The 23,657-nt window shown below is 38.5% G+C and overlaps 1 protein-coding gene across 1 annotated transcript in view; it reads right to left on the bottom strand.

The window, feature by feature from the left end:
• Positions 1-23,657, bottom strand: part of aff2 (AF4/FMR2 family, member 2) — a 142,194-nt gene that overhangs the window by 73,207 nt on the left and 45,330 nt on the right. The window contains exons 2-4 of the mRNA XM_086085697.1: positions 17,132-17,252; positions 10,986-11,658; positions 9,090-9,478 (exon numbers count right to left, since the gene is read on the bottom strand). Coding sequence (XP_085941823.1) covers positions 9,090-9,478; positions 10,986-11,658; positions 17,132-17,252 — 1,183 coding nt within the window. The remainder of the gene's footprint in view (positions 1-9,089; positions 9,479-10,985; positions 11,659-17,131; positions 17,253-23,657) is intronic.

Below are 23,657 nucleotides of genomic sequence, written 5' to 3'. Positions count from 1 at the left end.
GACCTGCTGTGAAGGTGCACAGAATTACTACTGTGACCCCGAGACCACCATCCCCGGGAGCTGCAGTGTGTCGAGTGCTCTGCCCTGCCTCTTCTTGAACCAGCGACCTCTTATTCAGCAATGTGATAACAGTCGCTTTATCTGACCAGCCTCTTGAGAGTGTCCAAAGCAGAGGATGTGAAATGGAGTTTTAGTTGGGATGAGAGCTCTCCGAGGGTCAATAAGACACACCTTCAGTCTCCCAGTGATGGCAAAAATCAATGCTGATCATTGCAGCTAATCCATTGCTGTAATGGTAATCCCCAGAGTAAACAGTTAGTCAGTTAGTCACAGTGTACAAATAACTGCTGTCATATACCACCCGTGTCTGTCAATGTAACAGCCATGTAAAGAGAAATAAAGTGAGGCACTTGTGGCATGCTGCTTGTGCATCCCTACAATACATGACACAATACAAGCGCATTGTCATACGGAAGGTGCAAGAGCTCTGGAATATGACACGAGCTGTTTAAATTTTGAATATACAACTTCTATTCAACTTCAATGGCCTGCAATGAACCACTGAGGGTTCCATTCTCTGAATTATATTACATTATTTGTTTGCCCTAACACAAGTCCATGTTTGAGTGTAGACTTAAAAAAAAAAATCTAGACCATAGCTGTGGTGCTTATAAATTATACAGGTGGTGGTATAATGAATGTTTTCACGCGTGTGCATGTTTTTGTGTGCACGTCTTGGTCGTGACTTGACAGCCTGAGGGATATTATGCAAATGAGGCCAGCTGTTTGCTGCATTGGCAGACGCGGCTGCAATTGAGAGAATACCATGTCCCGGTGTTCCTCTGCTGTCATGATGCCTTGCCTATTCAGTCAAGGTATTTCAAAATACGTTCATTTCATACCCAGCCTTCTCTAGCATATACATGTTTTTTTTATAAGAGTTTTTTCATTTGTTACAGTAATGAACAATAAAAGATTGTGTTTAAGGCGTCTTCCTTAGCCCCAAGGATCTTGAACATTTTCCATGGACAATGCACGTGTTGAGTGTCATATGCTATCTCTGCTGCCAGTCATTGAAGCAGTTAGTTAGTATGTTAATCCAAAACATGACGAATATCTTGTTTTATATCCAGTATCTCCATCGAGTACAACCCTCAGATTTACTCCAAGATATAATTATATAAATATATACTTGTAAAGTACAAGAGCGTGTAAGAGATGTAAAATGAAATTTAAGACACCTGCTCGGGCTGCTCCATTATGAAGAAAATATTCATCACGATTATTTTGGTAATAATTGAAATCACGGTTAGGACGATCGTTCATTTTTTGGTACAAAAGAAGGAAGTATTTCAACGTAAAAAATATTTAGACAAATAATATTATTTCAAACACAATAATTATGCAAGTTCCTTTTGGATTAAACCAAATGTATTAAAATAGTTATTTTAAATTTTAAATAAGGTGCAAATGCATAAATTTAAGCAACTCAAAATTTGTATTAATAATCTTTTTTTTTTTTACTGATGATGATGCTGTTTTGTGTAATAATTGAAATTGTAATTGGATTTTGACTAATTGCACAGTCCTAAACTGCTACCTATTCACACCTGAGACCTTGTAACATTAACGAGTCAACAGTGTTGACCCATGAAAAGATGTAATAAATATCTGCAGAAATGTGAGGGGTGCACTCACTTTTGTGAGACACTGTACAGTACCTATAAATCACAGTGAACTTCAGTGTTCAGTCAAACATTTAGTCTTAAACAATAGCAAATATGCCTAAAATGTAAGCCACTCCAAGCCAGTTGTGTGAACATGAAGGATCTTTGGACATTTCTGACTGACAAAATGAATAATAGCACATAAAACCTTAAAGTTCTTCTTCCAAATACTCATGTGGTCTTAATTATTTAACCAAAAGCCACACATTTGCATTCTCTACAGCTATATAAATAGAGGGGTTGGTTTATTTGGGCAAAAGAGACGCTGTATCATCATTAATTTTATGTGTATAAAAACTTACATCAAAACACTTCTGTTATTGGATAATTAATGCCATCATAATTGATTGTATGGTGTTTTGGGAGAGAAAGTGAGTACATTTATTTCCGGCTGCTAATAACACCGTCGCCACTTAAAAGGAATTATGACCTCAGTGGACAGGAAGAGATGCAGCCTCGCCGGTGAGGTTTTTAAGAGCGTGCAGTGAGTTTATCTGAGCTTTTCAAAGATAAGAGCGGCGGAGTGAATTAAAACAGTAAAGTTGTGGCCCACAGAACAGTCAGCTGGCAGATTATAAAACATTCCGTGGCGCTGAAGAGTGTGGATGATAACTCTCAGTAGGCTGGCCTCTTAAAGTGACCTCTTTCACATAACACAAACTCATTTGATCCATCGCAAGCATAAAAATATTGATCACTCTAGCGAGCAGACGGTTACGGACAGTAAAAACTAACATCTGCAATTTCATCACTGGTGCTGCAAGGGATAGCAGTTATTTTAATAAAGGGAAATAATCATTTGTCAATAAATCTGAACATGCTGAGATAAATTGCGGCCTCAACATGCTGGTAAAATAATGTATCTTTTTCTTCTTTTTTTTCTCAAGTTGGTCGATTAAAAAGGCACATTTTATGATGCAGCTCTTCTTGAAGAAGAGCATTTGAAAGATAAGTTTACATTGAAAGCAGCACATTAAATATTAAACTTGGTCAATAAATATAATCCATCATATCGACATTGTCGATGATCTGTGTGTTTAGCGCCAAACATGGAATAGAAAGGTGTCTTCCGGAAATAGTGTTGGACTGAAAATACAAGTTAAAGAAACAAATCCATTTACCTGATTGAGATTTAATCAAGATTTTATTACTCATGTCAGTTTTTATCAGAGTCCATTTTCTTTTTTATCAGACTGAAGTGTCATGTGAGAGCCTTTTTTCAAGCCAAAAGGCATAAATGGAAGTCTACTCTGTGAGCAGAATATATTTTGTTGGCGTCGCCTTATGCTGATTACTGACTGGAGGTCTAAGTCCATCCTGCTTCTTATTTACCGCTACATTAGTGGCGAGGCGCCGTGTGTGCATTTACACACGACCGACAGAAATGCCACAGCGGGTCTTCAAATCAGTGTGAAATTACATCAGCTCTATTCTTTGAACTACTTTGAAATTAAACCTGTCACAGCACTGTTGGAAATGTCACCTGTCAGCTCAGAGTTTACCTTCTTGCCGCCTCGCTCACAGGCCTAAATATGCTTGAGAGTTATTTACCTGTGTGTTTCAGACAAATGTCAGTAACGGAGTAGTGACCTCGCATTAAGTGTTTGCGTGAAGCATTCATGTTTTTGACAGCCTCTTTCATCTCTCCTGGTTTAAAAGATATTGCCTTTCTTTGTTAATTTGAAATTAATGATGAGAGTGATTACGTGGAAAGTATTTTTTACACAATGCTATATGAAGGTCTTATTTTCTTACAGTCTTCTCCTTGCCAACAAGATGTATTCATCAGATTTATCTAATTTCTAATTTTTTGTAATGCTAGGAGTTATTCAAAGAACCTTTATAGTGAATGCAGACATTTGCTCCTAAATACAAAATACAGCTTTAAAGACGATTGCTCAAAACGTGCAAACCCTGACAATTGTGCAGTAACTCAATTGGGTAGATACAGTATAGGCTTTAATGTTTTTTTTACCATTTCAATTTTCATTATTTTTTGGGTGTGTGGCTGAAATGGCACCCAGTAAGGATATTGACAGTCCAGGATGCCCGTCCCCTATTATGCAATAAATGAGTGCCTGCGTTTAATCAGTTATTTTTGTTTTAATGATTTGGTCCATTTATACCTCTAACGTGACTAGTTAGCTGGCTAGCTATGCTTACAACCAACAACCAAAAAAATACATATTCTCTGGAACAGTTCGGTGTCATTATTTAAATTTCCAACTGTATTATGTTGAGGTACAAAGTATTGTGGGCTTTATAACTAGCAGAAAGTATGTCGTGCTACACTACCTGTGCCAATACTTAGACGTGCGTCCAGCAGACATCAAGTTTAGTCTACTTTCAGCCACCAAATTGTCAGGTGCGCCGGATGCATGTCAAAGGAGCCACCCCTGGCACACTGGAATGCCCAGAATTACCAAACGAGCGCATCTAGGCTTGCGTCAGCATAAAAATCAGGATATGGCAGATTTCACGCTCAAGTGCAGCTATGCTCTCTATAAATACTGTATACAGCACTACTCAATTTTTCACCATTTTGAAACATGACATCATATACTGTGTCAAATTCATAAGACATTTTTATTTTCACGTTGCAGAGACTTAAGGTTATTGAAAAGATGTTTCCATTCAAATAAAATGTCAACTTGGTATGCATCCTACTAAAATCCAAATAGAAAATCATGCCTTAACTCCAGTTTGAACAAAATAGAGATGTCATTTCAAGCCAAATTTCATTTTCAAGTGCATGCTTAAACATGAATGCTTAAGCCTCAACCAAGGTTACGCTTTGCAAATGAAAGTTTTAAGTAACAGAAATGTACAATTTAGTCAACAATATGCATATCCAAAATAGATCATTACATTTATTATAGTAGTCTTTCGGACAAGGAATTGACTTTATATTGTATCTCCTCCCAACTTTCAGCAGCATTTTTAGATCCTTCAGCTCATTGATTCAATTTAACAACCGTTTCTTCATGCTTTGTTTGCTCCCCGCTCCCATCAGCCTCACATGGAAGACAGTGTTTGGAGCTAGCCGCTGAAGAAAGCAGAGCAATTAAAGCCAGATATTTCCCTTAGGAGATGGTGGAAACCAAATCAGGTCTTATATTCACCAGGCGGATGCAGAATTGACTAACATGAACATTATGTTGCTCTGTGCCTTCTGGAGGAACAACTGTGTGCTTACACTTTTGCCTTAAATAGAAAAGAAAATAGAAAAGCTGCTATTGCCACACAGTAAATTGCATTATATGTGTACCATTGTATAGCAATGTTATATATAATACTGTCTGACGTTATGACGGCTGCATGCGCAACAAAAGGACTTCGATTTTTTTAGACTGATATTTTATTTCTTGTGCAGTAGTACTTGAAATACTTGAACTATGATTTTATATTGTATTATGAAAATTATAGACATATTCAAATGTGTGTGTTGCATTGTACATGTGTGCTTGGGAGTAGGTTTAAGTCTACTGTAACCATGTGAGGAAAGGATCAATAATGTTATCAGTCTTCTCTCTCTTACGCTCACATATGCACGTGTGCACACACAGATACGCACACGCACACACCCCTGGGAATAAAAAGCACAAATCGATAATTCTATAGTGCTAACAGAAAGCTTCCACAGCAGTTTAAAGCCTCACACACACACACACACACACACCACCACCACCACACGTACTAAGCTGTAAGACCGATATTGATTATCTTACACTATTTCATGGCACCTGAACTAATTTGGAAACTGTTACATGCAAAATCAATGATGGTGATTTAGTGGTCTGTACTTGTAGTCCTTTGGGGTTGTTTTGTTGGTTTTGCACTCATGAAGCTGCTGTTGGTGTTTATGGTTGAAGCCAATTTTGAGGGTGTCAATGTCTGGACCTAATTGTTTCCCTCTGAGACAGTAGATGAATGGAGGAACAGATGTTTACAATGTGTGGAGGCATGAATAGGCAAACAGTGGTTCTAATCCTGATCTGAACTGTCCTTGAGCAAGAGACCCCCAGTTGCTCCTGGTGCTGCCATCACCGGCAGGTGAATGAGCAGAGTGGAAAAGTGTTTTAAGTGCCTTGAAGGTGAAAATGTGAAGTGGAAAGTGAAAGTCCATTTATAGCATGCTGTTATATTTGGAATTCTTTGGTTTACAGTGGCTTGATATGTTGAGTTCTCGCCCGATGACTTAGTGAATACGAATAGTTGATCTTTCCCCACATCTCGTGATTAATCAGTCCAGGGTGTACCGGTAGTCTACCTTTCTCACAAAGTCAGTGTGTGTGTGTACTACAAACATGTTGCCAAATGTAAATAAAGTCTGACTGCCGTTTTGCTTCTGATTACCGCAAAAGACTGCATAAGGGGCTTAAGACTTCATATACATAAAGTTCCTAGTTGCAGTAGACGCAAACAGCCATAACAGTAAACTCCACAAAATCTTGAATAAATATTCAGTAAATGATGTCAAGTCTGAGTGCTATCTTAGGATAGTAAAAGAAAATCGACTATACGCCACCTCCATATACAACTGTGATGAAGCAAATATTTGTAAAAGTAGTATTTATAGTAATATACCTCATTTCAACATGTGTTTTTGTCACAATGAAAACAAATTGGATCAAATTTTATTTTAAAAAAAAATATCAAAAGACGATGGGAAAAAATAACGTCAACATTTCAGGGGGAAAAAACAATTTAACAGCAAAAATTTGAGTGTTAAAGTGACTCACGCGGAGTCAATTTCAACTCTTTTTCTGAGTTTGTATAGCTCTCTACAGAGTTTAATTAATACTCAAAATAGTTAATAATTTTACACTGTACTAGAGTTACTTAAGCTTAATTCAACACTGTTACTGTTAGACAGTTGATTTATTTAGTGTTGAACCAACCCTAAATAAATCAACTGTCTAACAGTAACACTGTGTTAAAAATACACTTTGGGGGGTTGAAATCAACTCTGCAACATCCATCCATCCATTTTCTTAACCGCCAAAATTTTAACACTTCAATTTTTGCAGTGAGCAACTACAAATCCTGAGCTGCATCTTGTTGCATTTCTATAGTTTGTCTCCTGCAACCTTTTTTCCTTTTGGTGCAGACAAAAGTAAAGGTCATTAACAGCATGCATTGACATGTGCATGAAAAAGTGTAAAAGAAGCATCTTGTGCTCGATTGGTTTTATTTGCTGTCGTTACACTCCTTTACAATAAAGTCTGGAGGATAAAGTATATTTTAATTCCTCTGTCTCCCCACATCTGACTGCCTTTCTCCTTCTCAACACCATATGCTCCAAGCTCCATCTCGAGCTCATTTAGAAAGCCACGCGCACGCACACCAGCTCCATCAAAGCAAGGGAACAGCTGCTACATTCGATAGGGATGACTACTCTCCTGTCACATCGTACACACGCACGCATGCACGCGCGGCACCAAGCTGGATGTTTCATGCTGTTTTGAAAAGGCAAGTGAGAGAGATAAAGATGGAGGGCGGGCTGAAGTAAGAGAGTCAGAGAGAGCAGACTGGAAGGAGTTTGGTATGGTCCAATTTATTTGACAATACAATTGTGGCCAATTATGGTCAATTTGTAGCCGTCGTGTATAAGTAACAATAGTACAAGTCAATTTGAATGAGAACAAGAGCTGCATGACTTGTGAGGTGCTAGAGTTAGTGGTGGGCTTAAGCAAGGGGCGATCTCCAGGATGGAGAATACACATTGAATTGTTTGGCCATTCAAATTGAATCAAGGAAATTATTGATAAGCCGAAAGTGTTTAGAACACTACACAGGAATGGTCATCTGATAGGAGTGGAATTAATGTTCTTTTATAAATGATTTTTTACCCCCCAATCTTAAGTCTCCATTTTCTGTTTGACGATGACTATCGGAATAAAGAGACCCAGCATGAAATGACTTTCCTGGACTTGACTAACACCCCAGATCTATTCCCAATAGTCAGATTTATTTTTCATCAACATTATACTGGACTTCAACTTACAAATAACGCAACTATGGGCATCTGTGCTCAGGGAATGTTCTTGGCTAAGAGTGCTTTCATCAATGACGTTATGCAGTGATACTCAACTTGTTTGTTGTTTTTGTTGTAATGTCTGTATGTGCTGCATGTGACCAAGCTCTGCTATGCTCTCCTTTGGTCTTTTTTCCCTCCCTTACCCTCACATCTTCCCCTTCGTATCTAAAATCTCAGGACGTGCATATGCAATGACAATCAAGATATTTAATTCCATTCGATATTCCATTCCAACCAGGGTACCATGGAAGATCATCAAGGTTACCATAGGCTATTCATTATCCATCCATCCATTTTCTTAACCGCTTGTCCTCACAAAGGTCTGGGGGGGGGCTGGAGCCTATCCCAGCTGGCTTCGGGCAGTAGGCGGGGTACACCTTGAACTGGTTGCCAGCCAATCGCAGGGCACACAGAGACAGCTATTAATTATTACTTTTTAATTATTATTTCACTTAGTTTATACAGCTATGCTAGCGATTTGACAGACCAATAAAAAAAAAATCTTCCTTTAAATGCCAAAGGGTACAATAAAATAAACAATAAACATGTTTATAAACTTCGTATTGAATAAGTCCGTTTGTGATTATATTGAGATAATTGCACCGTTTCCTACCTTGTGGTAGACAAAACACCCATTCTACAGGGGTGAGAACCACAGAGCAAGCCAAAGTTTGATATGACCAGAATATTGTGACAACAATAATGATATAATATCAATAAAAATCAAGCAACAATCAGAATATTGGAGAGGAAGAAGAAGAAGGAACCATTTTCCATCTCAAACACTTTCCAAGGACATGTCCAATTACTAAAGAAAGGGCTAATAAAATACTAGTATTGTGAAGATAGACGCTGTTTAGAGAATAGGTAGTTCTTTCTTCTTTTATTAGACATCAGCAATACTGATATTTAATCATTGATGTATATCAGCAGAAATGAATACAAATCAATAATCTGTCCCACTTAATACCTTGACCATTCATTAGTATCCACCACACTGTCAGTGATCTGATAACAAAACAGAGACCACTGGTGACTTACATGTATGGGCTCCTTTCCCAGTCAATGCCACAAAATGCGGTATAGTATATCCATTCTGTAATTAACTGAGAATTTGCCCTGTCTTTACCGCACTAAAAAACATTCTGAATGGCATAAACAGCATAGAAAATGGATGGACAAATAAACACCTTCAGCCATTCCTCCATATTCTTGTTGAAGTCCTGAGCTGATGATGCACAGTTCAATTCAATATCAATGTCATCGCCCACTACGGGCAAGAATCTACATCGATTAATGAAATGGGATGGTTGTTTCCTTACCTCCGCAGTGTGGCTTAGACTCAGTTTTGGCAGTTTATTCTTCATGTTCCCAGAGTTTCCACCGTACGATTGACCACAGTTGAACCCCTCTGGCGCCGCGAGAAGTGGTTTTAATTGAGGAGAGTCAACAGGTGCCTGGTCCTGGCCATCCATTGGGCGAACGTAGGCTGTTGGCTTCTGTTGCACTGCAATCGGCTTCCCTGATAGGCCACCAAGTGGGAATGTGGACGTGGGAGTGGTTAAACCAGGTACAGGTGCTGACAAAAGTGATGTGGAAGCCAGCGGGGAGGAGGACGTGGACAGGTGAGAGCTTGGTTCAGTTTCTAATGGGGAGCCGGATGATTTGCAATGACCAACATCCATGGTCGAAGATCGAAAATTTCCACCATCTGTGAGTGTGTAAGAAAAAAGTGACCACGGTTAGTGGAGAACATTGAGCTGTCATGTACTCTTTAAATCTAATCCAGTGGTTCTTAACCTTGTTGGATGTAATGAGCCCTACCAAATCTTGCCGTTGGGACACAACTATATTTAGAGCACTTTAAAACAACCACCTCTGTTTTCTTAAGAATCCTGCAAGGGCATCTGATACAATGAAAACAGCAAAGGCCCCAGAATTGAACCCTGTGGAACACCATAGGTTCTGTTATACATGTGAATTCATTTTGACCATAGTCGTCTGACCGTTTTCTTTTATTGCTCAACATAGTTAGTGTGAAGGGATTGCAATAATGAAGAAATCACACGACATACCATCATAACAGCCACAAGTTGACTACTGAGCGCAATTGCCAGCAGGGCAGGCCAAGCAATATAGCATGATTACTTCAGCCAATGATGGCCAGGTGGAGCTTATCATCACGAATCATTTGAGTCGGGTGTGTGTCTGACCTCTGCCAAACCCCTGAGACTGACCCACCAAACCCCTAGGGTTCGATCAAACCCAGATTAAGAACCATTTTTAATAGCTAGTAATTAAACGGGAGGTCAACCATAAACATTTCTTGACAATAATATGTTATATGTGACCTCACTAGTCTAAACATGACATTCTGTTTAATATTACATTTGTGGAATATGAGTTATGAAGCAAAATCAAGCCGTTTTGTCCATCTCAGGAGCGGCCATTTTGCCACTTGCTGTCGACTGAAGATGACATCACAGTTGCTCAGGGCTCAGGCAAGGAGCAATCACAGTTCACCTGTTTTCTGAAGCTGCGCAATGATTGGTTGTGACCTGAGCAACTGTGATGTCATTTTCACTCAACAGCTCAACAAGTGGCAAAATGGCCGCCTTCTGGTACTAATAAAAACTGCTGGCTTTTGCTGCTTAAATCATATTTCGTTAACACAATATTAACCAGAATACTGTATTTAGACTAGTGCGGCTGCATAGAACATATTATTGTCAATATTTTTTTGGGTGGGTCGGTTGACTTTCACATTAAACACATCTTTGTTCACTTATTTTACCTACAACTTTCAGTAGCTTAGCAGGCAAACTGAAAGGAGACAAAGTGTTCTCCCAAGCGTATAAAAAATGAAAAATTCAAGACAAATGTTCAGTGGCACAAACTTTTTGTGAAGTTTTCACTGCTGCGCTTGCGGCTTACCCCATGTTTCAGTCTTGAGGCTAAGATGTGCCAATCAAACTGGTGTTGAAACTTAATACAGGGTTGTGCCAATCTCCTTTTTGAACTTCAAAGAAGGAATGGAAAATGTATTGAGTAAGATTTCCAAAAAGTCTCAAACTATTCCAAACATTATTAGCAGACCAAATATAATCTGTACCATCAACTCAACTTTTTTTTTGTTCAGCACTTCTGCTAAACAATCACCGTCTGGACATGTAAGCGAGCAAACAGTTTCTTTTTGGGTGACCTACTGTCAGACTTACCTGGGAGAGGAAGAGTTTTACTGGGGTGTGAAGAATGCCGTCTCCCAGAGGAGGTGGAGGAAGAGGATGAAGACGACGAAGAAGGGCTCAAATCTCTTTTTAGACCTAATTCATCTTTCAGTGAGCTGAAAAGCTCCTCGTGCCTTTGGAGTTGCTGTTCTTCAAACATGGAGACTTTCCCCCTTCCATTTGCAGCTCCTGGAGCCTGACCTTGGCCTTGCCCCAACCCCAGATGGAGGCCCGTTTCCGGGGCGCTCTGCGCATGGCCTCCCTTCGCCCACTCAGTGGAGCTCCTGGACTTTTTGGAATTCTGATGTGGCAACGACTGCACACTTGATGACGCTGTTGTTGTTGATGCAGGAGGCTGCATTGAATTTGACGATGCCAAGGACGCACTTGCAATCCTTTTCTCCCCACCTCCCTCCGCTCCTCCCCCCTCGGCTCCTGTGCCTCCATTCAGGGTCTCATTGAAAAGCTGGGGCTCCATTGTGGCTCTCTCACTCGCTGAAGTGGTTGGTGTTTGCACGGGGGTGTTGTTGTTGTTGGCGCTGCTGCCTTTGGGGATTCCCACTAAGTGGCTCTGGTTTGAATGGCTGGTTAGCAGGTCTTTCATTTCTTCATAGGAGCCGAGCGTGTTCTGGACCCGACTTGCCAAAGCATCACCTTTATTAGTCTGAAAGAAAGGCAGAAGAGACAGTAAGGAAGAGTAGTGACAGACGGGAGTATTCATTAAGTTTCCATCTTTCTCTTTGATTTCTACGCACTTGATGAAAAGGCCTCTTTACTCATTCAGAGAGGAACAGGAAGAGATGAATTGGTTGACCACTGACCAGGCACCCGGACACGATGATTAATTAAACACATGCCATCCTTAAGAGGGTCCAGTCCAAGCTGGAGCAGTAAAACTAATGGAGCAGGAATCATTATTAGCCTGACCTCAGGTTCTCAAGCAATCATCGCGAGGAGGACAGTCTGCCTTCTACTGATTTATGATCCAAAAGCCCCTTCAGCTGTTATGTGCTCATGCTGAGATGTTCTCCGGAATAGTTAAGAGTCTTTGACAGGTTCTTTAATGATGAAACCCCACCATTTCATCATCCGCCGTTTCAGCCCGAGATCCTTTTCGAAAGGCAAAGACATAAAGAGCAGGCGTTGTTCCCTAATCCCCTCATGTGTCTTTTCAACCACGTGTTGCAAATATTAATCATCAGCCAAAAGTGGATACATCAAATGGCACAGTTATTCGTTTAATGAACACGTGGACAAATGGCAGACAACTAATAAATAAACCAAATAAGTAAATAAAACAGGAAAGTTGTTCAACACAAGACAATGCTCTGTATTGGTGTCACTCGTTTTAATTTGCTCAACAAATTGAACAATACAGTTTGTCATATACCTTCTTAAATAATTCACTCAAATCGTGTTTTTGTGTGTGTGTTTGTCGGTTTTGTTTTTGTCAACAATCAAATAGAGTAATAACAGGCAATGATCCAGGGAGAGATCTTATTGCTAAGCAGGGAGTTCTCACAAAGCTTGCAGGCTTGAAGATTATCCCCACCATTGATTTGCTTTAACTGAATACAATGTAATCATTGGATGATAATTACAACTGTTACTGTTACCCTTTCATTGTCATGGATGGTTTTAGTTGTGCTAAAAGTCATGGCTCACCAAATCACTGGTTAACTACACACCAGTTAGGTTGTGATTTATTTCCTGGATTAGTTCACTTACGTCAGTTCATCGTCCAATAAAAGACACAGAGAGGTCAGACATCCAAATAGCCAATTCTGTCCAACTCTTTAAAATTCAGCCCTGCTCACCCCATGTCAGTTAAAGTGATGTATGGAGCAAATAAGAAGTAAATGGCTGAGTTTGAAATAAATCAATAAGCAAATGAGCCTAATAAATTGGCAGCAAAAATACTTTACAGCTCATACAGGAATTCTCATCTATGTACAGTATATACGTCTTCTGATTAATGGTACAAATGTAATTTCATTTGCAAAAGAGTTATTATTTTTCAAATTGACACATAAGGGAAGGCCCTTTTTCCTTGCCCAGCATAAGTTTAGCACAAGTATTTTTGCAGACTCATGCAGTTAGAAAAGTGTCTTTGTGCCGTTGTGGGAGTGAACACAGCCAACTTGCTTCCCGGCCAATGGAGGCGGTTCCTCTCATTCCCTTTGAATTCAGTGCAGGAAATGTGCATAGTCTAGTCCGGAAGCATAAACGGACTTGCTGGAGTCAATGCAGGACATCAACAAGCAAAGTACGTTTCTAAGAATATTAATGAGGGTGTTTCCAGCTAAAGACTTATTGACAAACAAAGACCTCTCTGCCAAGCATCTTAACGATGACCGTTTGCATCCCAAAAGATTGATACCATTTACGATGGTGGGGCGTGCCTCCAAAATTTTATTGTAACTCTATGAGAAATTCTCTAATAGCAGCCCCCAACTACATCTTCTTCTGTATTTCTTTGTGTGCTTCATTTTACACTGAAACAATGCAGTAGATCCATAAAATATAATTTATGATATTTTCAAATCCTTTGTTTTAATACACACTATACAAACCATTGTAAGCTAAAGTTAGCTGTGAATAAATTACTGTAGCTTGTTTCTTCTCCACCGCCAGCTCATGAATAAAAATCTGGTGGCTGAAGAGGATGAGAAAACACATTCACAAAGAGGCAAAATGGAAAACAGAGACAGGGATGAATACCTGCATTTGTGTGTACGTGTGCTTGCGTGCGTGCGTGTGAGTGAGTGACTAGCTCACCCAAAAATAAACGCCAACAACATATCACTCTTTAACAGGATTAGCGAGGGAATTAGCTAATAGCTGACAGAGAAAAAGTAAATGAGAAAGTCAGACAGTGACAGACACCCGACTGATACGAAGGCAGAGTGATGGAAGAAAAAATGAAAAAACGATTGAGAAGAAAGTTTTCTATAAATCCCTTGTGATAACGAAGAGATATAAATCTTTGAAGGTTCCCCATGCACTGAGCGAGAGTGGGCTGTGAGATTGAGGAGGCCCAATGATTGTATGTATCTGTAAAGCAACACCTTCAGTAAAAAACTGAAATCTTTAGCGGGACAAATAAATCAGCAGAGCCAAGTAGCAAAGTATGCCAGAGCCATTTGTCATGAGTCACAGCAGTAAGAGCTATATAGCAAGGGCATGTACGGTATGGAATATGAAGCAAATAAACATAAACCCCTGCGGATGGTCAAGTCAGCTTTTTGGCCTCAGGGCGGACTAAATGCCCCATGAATCACATTTTCTCCTGAATGATCACAGCACTCGGTTACAAGAGTTGCACCAAGAGCTCAGGTTTGATTCAAACCGTATGAGACAAAGTAAGTGTTTGAATTCACAAATGTCTGAAGCAGTGACGTACAGCTGCACTCTATCATACTGAGAGGTGTTACTAACAGTGCATTAGTCCAATTGTGCATCAAAGACAAATTGGTTTATGTTCTCTCAAGGGAAGCTCACTGTCCCACACTTGGAAAAACTCATTTCAGTCCATTTTAGTTTGATGTTGACATTTTTCAGTCCCATTTTACTAGTAAGGATTTTTTAAATGCAAATAATCTGATGTCAGTATTTAACATAATAGCAGGAATAATATCTAACATACTGTAGTCATTTTTTTTATCAGATAGATTCAACTTTGTAAACCTACTGATGTTGCAATGTTGCCATTTTCATTTCATTTCATCATCAAGAAAGGGCTTTCTTGTGGAAAACCTTCCAAGGAAGTGATTTTTTTGCTGTCATCATATAAAACATTAGTTTCAGTTTAGAGGAGGATTCTTAACCCTTCTCGCACCTTAAAATGCATCTTTAAGACCGCTTCGAATGTCTTGACTCTTTGGCATGTTGTTAAAAAATAAAATTGAATACAAATCTTCATTCTTAAGCCTAGCAGACCACTTACCACTTAAATGTTTACTTTCAAGAGCTATTGACGACCAGAAATGCATTTGATTAGCAGAATTTGCTACTTGCCACCAATTTTTTAGGAGAAATAAAGTATAATGAGGTATCGGTACTCACACCCTCTTTATGGCTGTTTTACGATCAGGAACTACAAATTGGAAGTGAGAAGAATAGAAAATTGCCATTAATTTCATGCAATTTTAAGGAAAAACATTTTGGGGGACATATTGGGCTTTTTGTAAAATGATCTGATATTATTATTCCAGGGAAATGTTATGTGTCAAAAGTAGCATTGGTGTCTGTATCAGTGACTACTCAAAAGTTGGTATCGGAATCGAACATCCCTAATAATGAGGTTTTCATGGATTCTGTATTATTATTATTATTATTATTATTATTATTATTATTATTATTAATTTATTTTTAATAAATACAAAATTCTGACTTGGTGGAGAATAGGGATATTCAATCCATATTCTTGGAGGTCTAGTCCAATAACATTGAGGTCTAGAACATCGTAATGTGTAAGATATTATTTAGTCTCAAATACTTGGAATTTACATTTTTACTACATAGGGTCACAAACTCACAAAAATCGGATTTGTTGTATTCAAAAAAATATTTTTCCTTTGAAAAATCATACCATGTGCTTTTAAGACACCAGTTTACCCTGAACTTTTTTCTTTGGACTACAACTAACACCTAGAACGAGGTCCACTGTGTTGCAGTATACAATAGTATGATCACCTGAAGCCATATTCATCTCGTTTTAACATGCTAGACTAAATTAATGAATTACTCAAACCTGACAGGTTAGAAGGGGTGATCTTTTTTCCTCGCTTTCTTATCATTGTTCACTCACTTAACCTTTTTATCAGGAGTGATGGGATGGTGTCCCACTATCATTCGCTTGAACACATACACTCATATCCTGACCTGAGTTTAGCACTAATAACCACTTGAAAACAATTAATGGAAGCCTGGAGGCATTCATTATCAGTGTAACCCCTCACGTGGCAGCCTCAAAAATGAACCCCCAACGATTTCTAACAGTACAGAACCCGCTCTGTTTCTTATGTGTTCTGACAGTGGCACTCACACTCTTGTCAAGATTCAAAGCCAGCCTGTCCCAAGGTCGACACACTTGGCGGCAAAAGCAAGTGAAGTGCTTAGCCGCAGAGAATGAGAGTTAAATCTTTTGAATCCATCTTATACACGGGGGGCAGTGGGGGGCCGTGGACTTGGACGCATGACTCAACACGTTCCGAGTGTCTCAGAGGCGCTTGCTGAGAAACGTATGCTGGAGGGTACAATGCTTGGCCACAGGGGGAAGACATAATGAAAATATTAGCCTATAATGATCTACTTCAAGGCCATTACTGCCTTTATCTTAGCACAAATAATCATATAAATTCAGCCTGGTGTACTAAAATGTATTGAATATCAAGGTTAATCAGTGGTTTGCTGATTGCTTTGAATCACGACGCTGAATCACAAAGCAGCATTTTAAAGCGGCCCATCCTCACTAGTTAAGATCTTGTAAAATCATCCCATTCAGCTAAATGAAAAGCTGATGTCAAGCATGTCCAATTGTCCTTGTCTAAAAATCAATCAAACTTTAAAAGCTGGTATAAAACTGTCTCCGAAGCGGCAGCCAGAGACCATATAGTGTCCAGAATGCAGCAGTCCATGCCATGTAAAATACTTTATGTATCTTCACTTCCTCGACTTTTTGTCCAAATTTACCATTTGTTGTTTTTAGTAAGATATTTTTCCATCAAAACTTTTGAGAAAGTACATCTCCCGAGATTAAATAATCTCATAATAATAATAAAGGCAAGAATCTCGTTTCAGAAGAATAGATGCAATGAAAACAGCAGTTCTTTGGTTCTCAATCTTTCCAAAATCCCAAACTGATATTTTTGTTATATTTACAAACCTATGTAAGAATGCAAATTAACACTACATCTGAAAACGAATCAAATTGTTGTTGTTGTTGTCCTTGGTTATGGTTTTATCAAATTGCAAATGTTTGCAGTGAGCTCAAATGGCCAAAACACAAAACCTCCTAGCTTAAAAATTGGTGGCAAAGTTTTTTTTAATGTTTTTTTTTCCCTGACAAACATAAATTCAGTATGTGACTGTAATTCAAAACCGTGTGACGAGTCCAATCTGTTACTCTTACTTACTTTGTAAGGTTCCCCAAACAGGTTGAATCCAGTGGAGAACAAATCGTCATCCTGTTGCACCTCCTGGGTCCTCCTCTCCCATTCTCTCCTTTTCAGGACGCTGCGCTCGGACTCCAAATGGCTAAAAGGAAACCAGGAAGAAAACTCGTTAGTGTGGCCCACTGAGAACAATCCACGAGCAGAAACGACTGTCTCTTTATGTCTGAAATGTGGACAATATCGAGCACCAACATTGGCAAATAAAAGAATGATAGCAAATCCACAATCCTCCAACCACCCATTTCTGACCTCCAAAGACAGATAGACAACATATAGAGATAACTTGATACACTTCATTTCCACAAAGTGAGGTGTAGTAAATAGTGTTGTTGGAAGTTGATTGCAAGATGCACTCACAAGTAATGAACTGTTGCATAGATTATTATGTTTCAGTCCCGCTTAGGTTTTGAATAATGTCATTTATGCCAGTCTACTTAATTACAGTTTATTTATACGGGAAGTGTACAATAGAATATTATTTTCCACAACATGATTGCTCATTGTATCATTTTCACTGGCACTAAACAACTTTGAAGAGGATGGTAGGAACACTGCCACACGAAAAAACTACAAATGTGCTGACTGCTTTATGCCATATGTCACTTCCAACTTTACCCATTCGTTACAAAGACAAAAGTCAATCTGAATGTCAACGCTCGCTGGCGTGAGCTCAAAAACGACACAATGTGCTTGTCCTCACGGGAAACGTGGTCTTCCTTCGGGGATAACATTATCGCTTGTGTCCATATGGCGTCGCCATAATCAACGTAAACTGAAAGTGTTGCTTTAACCGTAACACTTAGCGCTCCCGGAAGTCTTTGCGGCAGAGCAGTTCTAATCAAGTGGGTGGGGCTTACTTTGATTAACACTCTGCAGAGTTGCTTTAACACTAAATAAATCAACTCAAATAACTCCAACGCTGACCTCTATCTAAGTCAGACAGTGTTAAAATACACTTTGGGCGTTTAAATCAACTCTGAAATATTTAGCACCAAAATGTTAACACAGATTTTTGCTTAAAATATTTCTGTCACTGCATGTTGGCCATTTGAGTAGATATTCTTGCAGCACTACTCATTACAATCTCACTCTCCTCTGCTGACGTTTGTGCCTCAAACTAGATTTTCACACAAGCGTCAACTTTGTTTGCTAAATATAATCTGAACCGCTGCTCCTCAGAGTAGCCGTGCTCTTCTCTTTTTTGCTCTCCTCCAGCTCTTGCAGCATACACACAAGTGTCTCTTTCAATTCTCGTCAGTTCCGAGCGTTGAAAATGCCACGCAGATGCACAACTGTGCATTTGAGACTATTTATCAGAAGTGTTTTTGATCCAAAGAAGCAGATATTCAAATAAGCAACAGATATAACACACAAAAAAATGTGTAATCAGTCTTTCTGTAATAATATTAAGAATGATAGATTCCATAGCAACTCTTTTTTTTCCTTAGTACCGTACGGAATCAGATGGCCGCTTTCATTCATTCATTTTGAACTTTAGTGGGCTGTGTAGTAGTTGCATGTCTAATTCTGCATATGACATCATAAAAATACCTAGAGCCATGACACATTCCCTTCATGTCCCGTCATGGAGTCATTGATCAAATCTGAATAAAGTCAGCTTTTAATCAGTTTGTTCTACAGAAGTACTCGTTATTGGCTTATACCTCACCCATGAGTGCTGCTGGGTATATGACTCATCATCATTTCCTGTGTAAAACAGCCGGGAGCATTAATTGAAACAAGCGATCTGTGGAGAGTCGTCTTGGTGTTGATTGTTTCCCACATATCACCGTGTATTTCTAAGCAAAGCCTACGTTTCACTCTGCTAACCCAAACCTTTTCAATCGGCTGCAGTCCAGAGGTCCACCGAGAAATCTACAAGCGGCTCTTAGAGCTTGAAAGTGTGTGAATAAGCGCACGCTACATGCACGTCTGTGGCCTGTTGACCCAGGAAAGGGCATCTGTTTTACCCAACGCGCTGCACGGAGAGGAGACAGAGTGCCTAATTAGCCATCAACACAATTAAAAGAGACGTTTTCTTTTCCTCTCCTTCGACATTTAATCTCCCAGTAAAATGCGAGTGGGAGGTAGGAATAATGGAGAGAGGCAACGAGAAGGGGAAGGATGGGGGGGTTGTCATAGAGGCCCTCCATGGTAGGGGGGGGGGGGGGGAACACTTACAGGGCAACTGCTTCTTAAAAAGGAAAAAAAAATAAGAGAATGATGAAAGACTGAGTAGAGGGACGAGGACAGGAAAGTAGGATGAGATGAAGGCATGAGTAAAAAGTAAGAGAGCAATGGGAATTCCAGGAAAATGATTGACAAGTCAGTGTGCGTGAGAGAGAGGGTTCATCATCTGTCTGTACACAGAGATAAGTGACAGCTCGGTAAGTCACATGACACTAAATATACAGAGCAAGCAGCATGCACACACAAGGGATATGTATATCACCATCATTAAGAAGATGAGATATTGACACACTACCAGTGAGAAAAGATTCACGACAATTAAGATGCAATATCATTTGGCATAGTATGAACAAAACAAGCATATGCACATACGCCGATACTGGAAATGCTTCCCAGGAATATTAACACATATACGGGGAAAAGAAAAACAGTGTAAATAGAAAAATTGGCAATTCATTTTGATGACTGTGAGCTGTTTGGACTCTCACATAGGGAGGTTCAATGCCATTTTTTCCCCTTGATCGATACTAGTACTGATATCGAATATCGGTCTGATATCAGCCCAAAAAACATTATCGGATTATATTTGGTTAACATCCATAATCTCTGATATTAGCACTCATAGACAAGCAGTCCATTCCAGACTCCGTTCCTGATCTTCTATCCAGCAGCATCCGGATCCAGCAAGAGCGTAGTTTGTTTTTAATTGACTTTATTATTTTTATTTCCTAGGCTCTTTTCATGTATTTTGTATGAGGTTGAATTTATGTAACCCAAATTTTTGCAATAAATGGATCATATTTTTCTCAATCAACTTTATCAAGTCTCTTCTAACATTTTATAGTACCATTTTTTTTTAAAGCATGTATGATTGCTATCATATCGGATCGATATCGGTATCGGAACATTATGCTAGGCTGGAATATCGGTATAATATCAGAAGTGAAAAAGTTCACCCCTATTGAGTAGTCACTGATGCTGTTACCACTATTACTTTTGATGCATAGAATTTCCCAAAACAAAAATAATTTTCCCTAAAATTGCATGAAATGAATGTCAATTTTTCATTCTTCTAACTTTGAATTTCTACTTCCTGATTGTAAAATGGTATTTGCTGCCTTTGTGAGTACCACTGCCTTAAAATACAACTGGGTATCGGCCCGATACGATGTCTGGTATCAGTAATCGCCCACCCTTACTCTTGCATTGATACGGAAATATGGTTTGGTTATGCTATTGGTGTATTTTATATCAAACTTGCACAAGTCTTGCCAAATGTTGTTCTTTCTTGATCAAACCAAAATGTCGACCCACACGGGCCTTTAGCTGATGACAGCAGTGAGATGACTTCAACAGAGAATGAGGCAATCATGACTGAAATTATCGGACACAAATTATCGGTGTGTTTCCAAGTAATAAGAGCTGAAAGTCTTTCATATGAATTACAATAAAGAGGAAAATCAATTTCAACACTTGTGTTGTCATTCGGAGCGCCGCTATTCTCAAATTATGTCTCTGACATGATATTGCATCTCAGACAATTATAACGGCGCACTGATGCTTATTGCTTATTTTTTCCCCATCACTAACACACACACACACGTTTCAGATCGCTGTCTGTCTCCACTTGACACAATTTCAGGGCACACGAGGTCATTTGCCTTGAAAGTGCAGCACTTTCCATCACAAGTTATCTCACAATCAGGACTTTAATGACCATGTGTTATTTATTCTAGCTTATTGGCTTTGGTAGCATTACTATAGTTACAGCATCAACTTCAATGTAAAACTCGGAAAACAGGAAACTAGTGCCCCTCATTCCAAAAACTATAACAAAGTAAAGACATTCCTTATATTTGTTTGAAGCTTTATGTAAATCTATTTGGAATGTTGTAGATTTTTGTGAAGATTACAAGATTACAAGAAACTACAGGCTTCAAGAAAATCTTTTTTTTTTGTTTTTTTATTATATTGGTGAACACATAAAAACAGACACACACACAAACAACCTAATCTAAAGGTACTGTAATTTTCAAAAGATATTAAAACAATTGTATTTACGGTTTCTTAAAATGCCTAATAATAGACAGAAGTGTAATTAACTCTAAATATGTTTTACAGCCAAACTATATATTTTTATATTTACATTTCTTATTTTCTTAATACTATTATTTAGTAATGCTGACATTGCAATTTAACAAGTATATTTCGATTGGCTTTTTTTTACCCTTTGCTGGTTTTGGTCTAACCACACATTCGATGCTTTGTGATACAAATAATTTTCTTTTTCATGTGTCCACCTGCTACATACAATAAAATGGCAAGTGACTAAAATAACTTTTTTTTCTCTCTCTCTCTCTCTCTCTCTCTCTCTCTCTCTCTCTCTCTCTCTCTCTCTCTCATATCATCTGGAATTGTGTTATAGTCAACATTCATAAAAAGCTGGGGTGTTGAAAAGAATGTGTGTCAATAGTTAAGAACAAAGATGCTCTTGACATTCTAGTTTAAAAAAACTCCATTGATCTGAATTATATCATTCTTTAGTATACAAATGAAGGAGCAGGCAGCACATTGTTTGTGCCGATTTTTTTATGAATGAAACGGTGGCAGCTTTCTGTTTATTTTGCGTGTGCATGTGTGTGTGTGTGTCCTGAAGTAATGCTGATAGCCAGAGTAAGCTCTGGGAATTTAATCTCAACAGAGCTGTGCTGGTCTCCCCTGATAACTATTGGCACACACTCTTTTCTTTTCATTCAAACACACACACACTCATGTATGCATGCACGAACACACATATGCGCTCACACAGCCTTATTGCCTTCTCTTGCACATTTTCAGGTGTTTCAACCAACAATATTGGACTTGTATAAGGTACGGCAATCGAGTCAGATTGCACTCTTAAAAATTCCAATTTCAGTGAAGTTAGGATGTTGAGTAACATAAATAAAAACAGGATACAATGATTTGCAACTCTTTTTCAACCTATATTCAATTGAAAACACTACAAAGACAAAATGTTTCATGTTCAAACTGATAAACATGTTTTTTTTTGTTTTTGTTTTTATTATTTGATGCCAGCAACACATTCCGAAAAAACTTGGTCAGTGGCAATTTTACAACAACATTACTTCTGCTTAACAGTCTTTGTTGTCGTATTTTGTGCTTGATAATGCACCACAGTTTTTCAAGGGGAGACAGGTCTGGACTGCTGGCAGGCCAGTCTAGTTCTCAAACTCTTGTGCGTCAAAGCCACGTGCAGGAAGTGACTTAGCATTGTTTTGCTAAAATAAGCAGGGACACGTCCCAGGAGTTACTCAACTTCATACCATCATTGATGCCGGCTAATGAACAATGCTCTGATAACAATCCAAATAGTTCATAATTTGCAAAAACAATTAAAAATATGGACTCATCAGACCGCAGCACACTTTTCCACTTTGCATCAGTCCATCTCCATAAATGAATTTCATGTAATTTTCAGGAAAAGTATTATATCAGGATATATATCTTTATCGGTATATAACATTTTTATTTATTTATTTCTAATTTCAAACACACACACACACAAATGTTTTAGTAGGGCTGGGTTAAAAAAAATCCAATAATATATATCAAATTGTTTTTCCTTTTTGAGTCTGATATCGATTCATAAAACCATGAATCCATTATTTCAATATCTCTTTTCCCCATAAATGTATATGCAAATATAATTTTAAAGGTTGAGGTTTTTTGTGGGGGTATTTTACTGTTTTCTTGACATGATTTTAAATTTTCTTACATTTATGAAAGACCTGACTTATTGTATTTTAAGATCATTCAGAATCTTTTTAATTTACATTTACTATAAAATTAGGATTATGAAAATATTTTCACATCATCCTTGCTGATGCCAATGTTTGTGTAATACTTATGTGATTATAACGCGTGTTACTTTCATTAATAAACTAAACCATTTAACCAGTTACTTCCTCCTCAAATTTTGATTTGGAATTTAATGTTTGTGGAGTTTTTATCATGCCCTTGATATTTAGGAAGAATTGATGTTCCATAATTATTAATCAATATCTAATTGAATTGAAATCATAAAAAAATCGAAATTGAATCGAACTGAACTCTTGTGAATCGAAATCGAATCATTGAGGAAGTTAGAACCGATACCCAGCCCTAGCTTTTAGAAAAGTTTTGTTGTCGTGAATTTGGCCCCATCCTGTTGTTTGTGCTACACAGTAGGCCTTTACACACAATTTGAAAGTCTCAGTTAAATGCTTGTGAAACCTTTGACAGTTCAAACATTGAA

This window comes from Leptonotus elevatus, chromosome 9, assembly GCF_054856555.1.
Source record: "Leptonotus elevatus isolate MCC_2025b chromosome 9, RoL_Lele_1.0, whole genome shotgun sequence".
Lineage (NCBI taxonomy): Eukaryota > Metazoa > Chordata > Actinopteri > Syngnathiformes > Syngnathidae > Leptonotus > Leptonotus elevatus.
The sequence above is the reverse complement of the archived record's forward strand: the minus strand, read 5'-3'. Positions and strand labels throughout refer to the sequence as shown.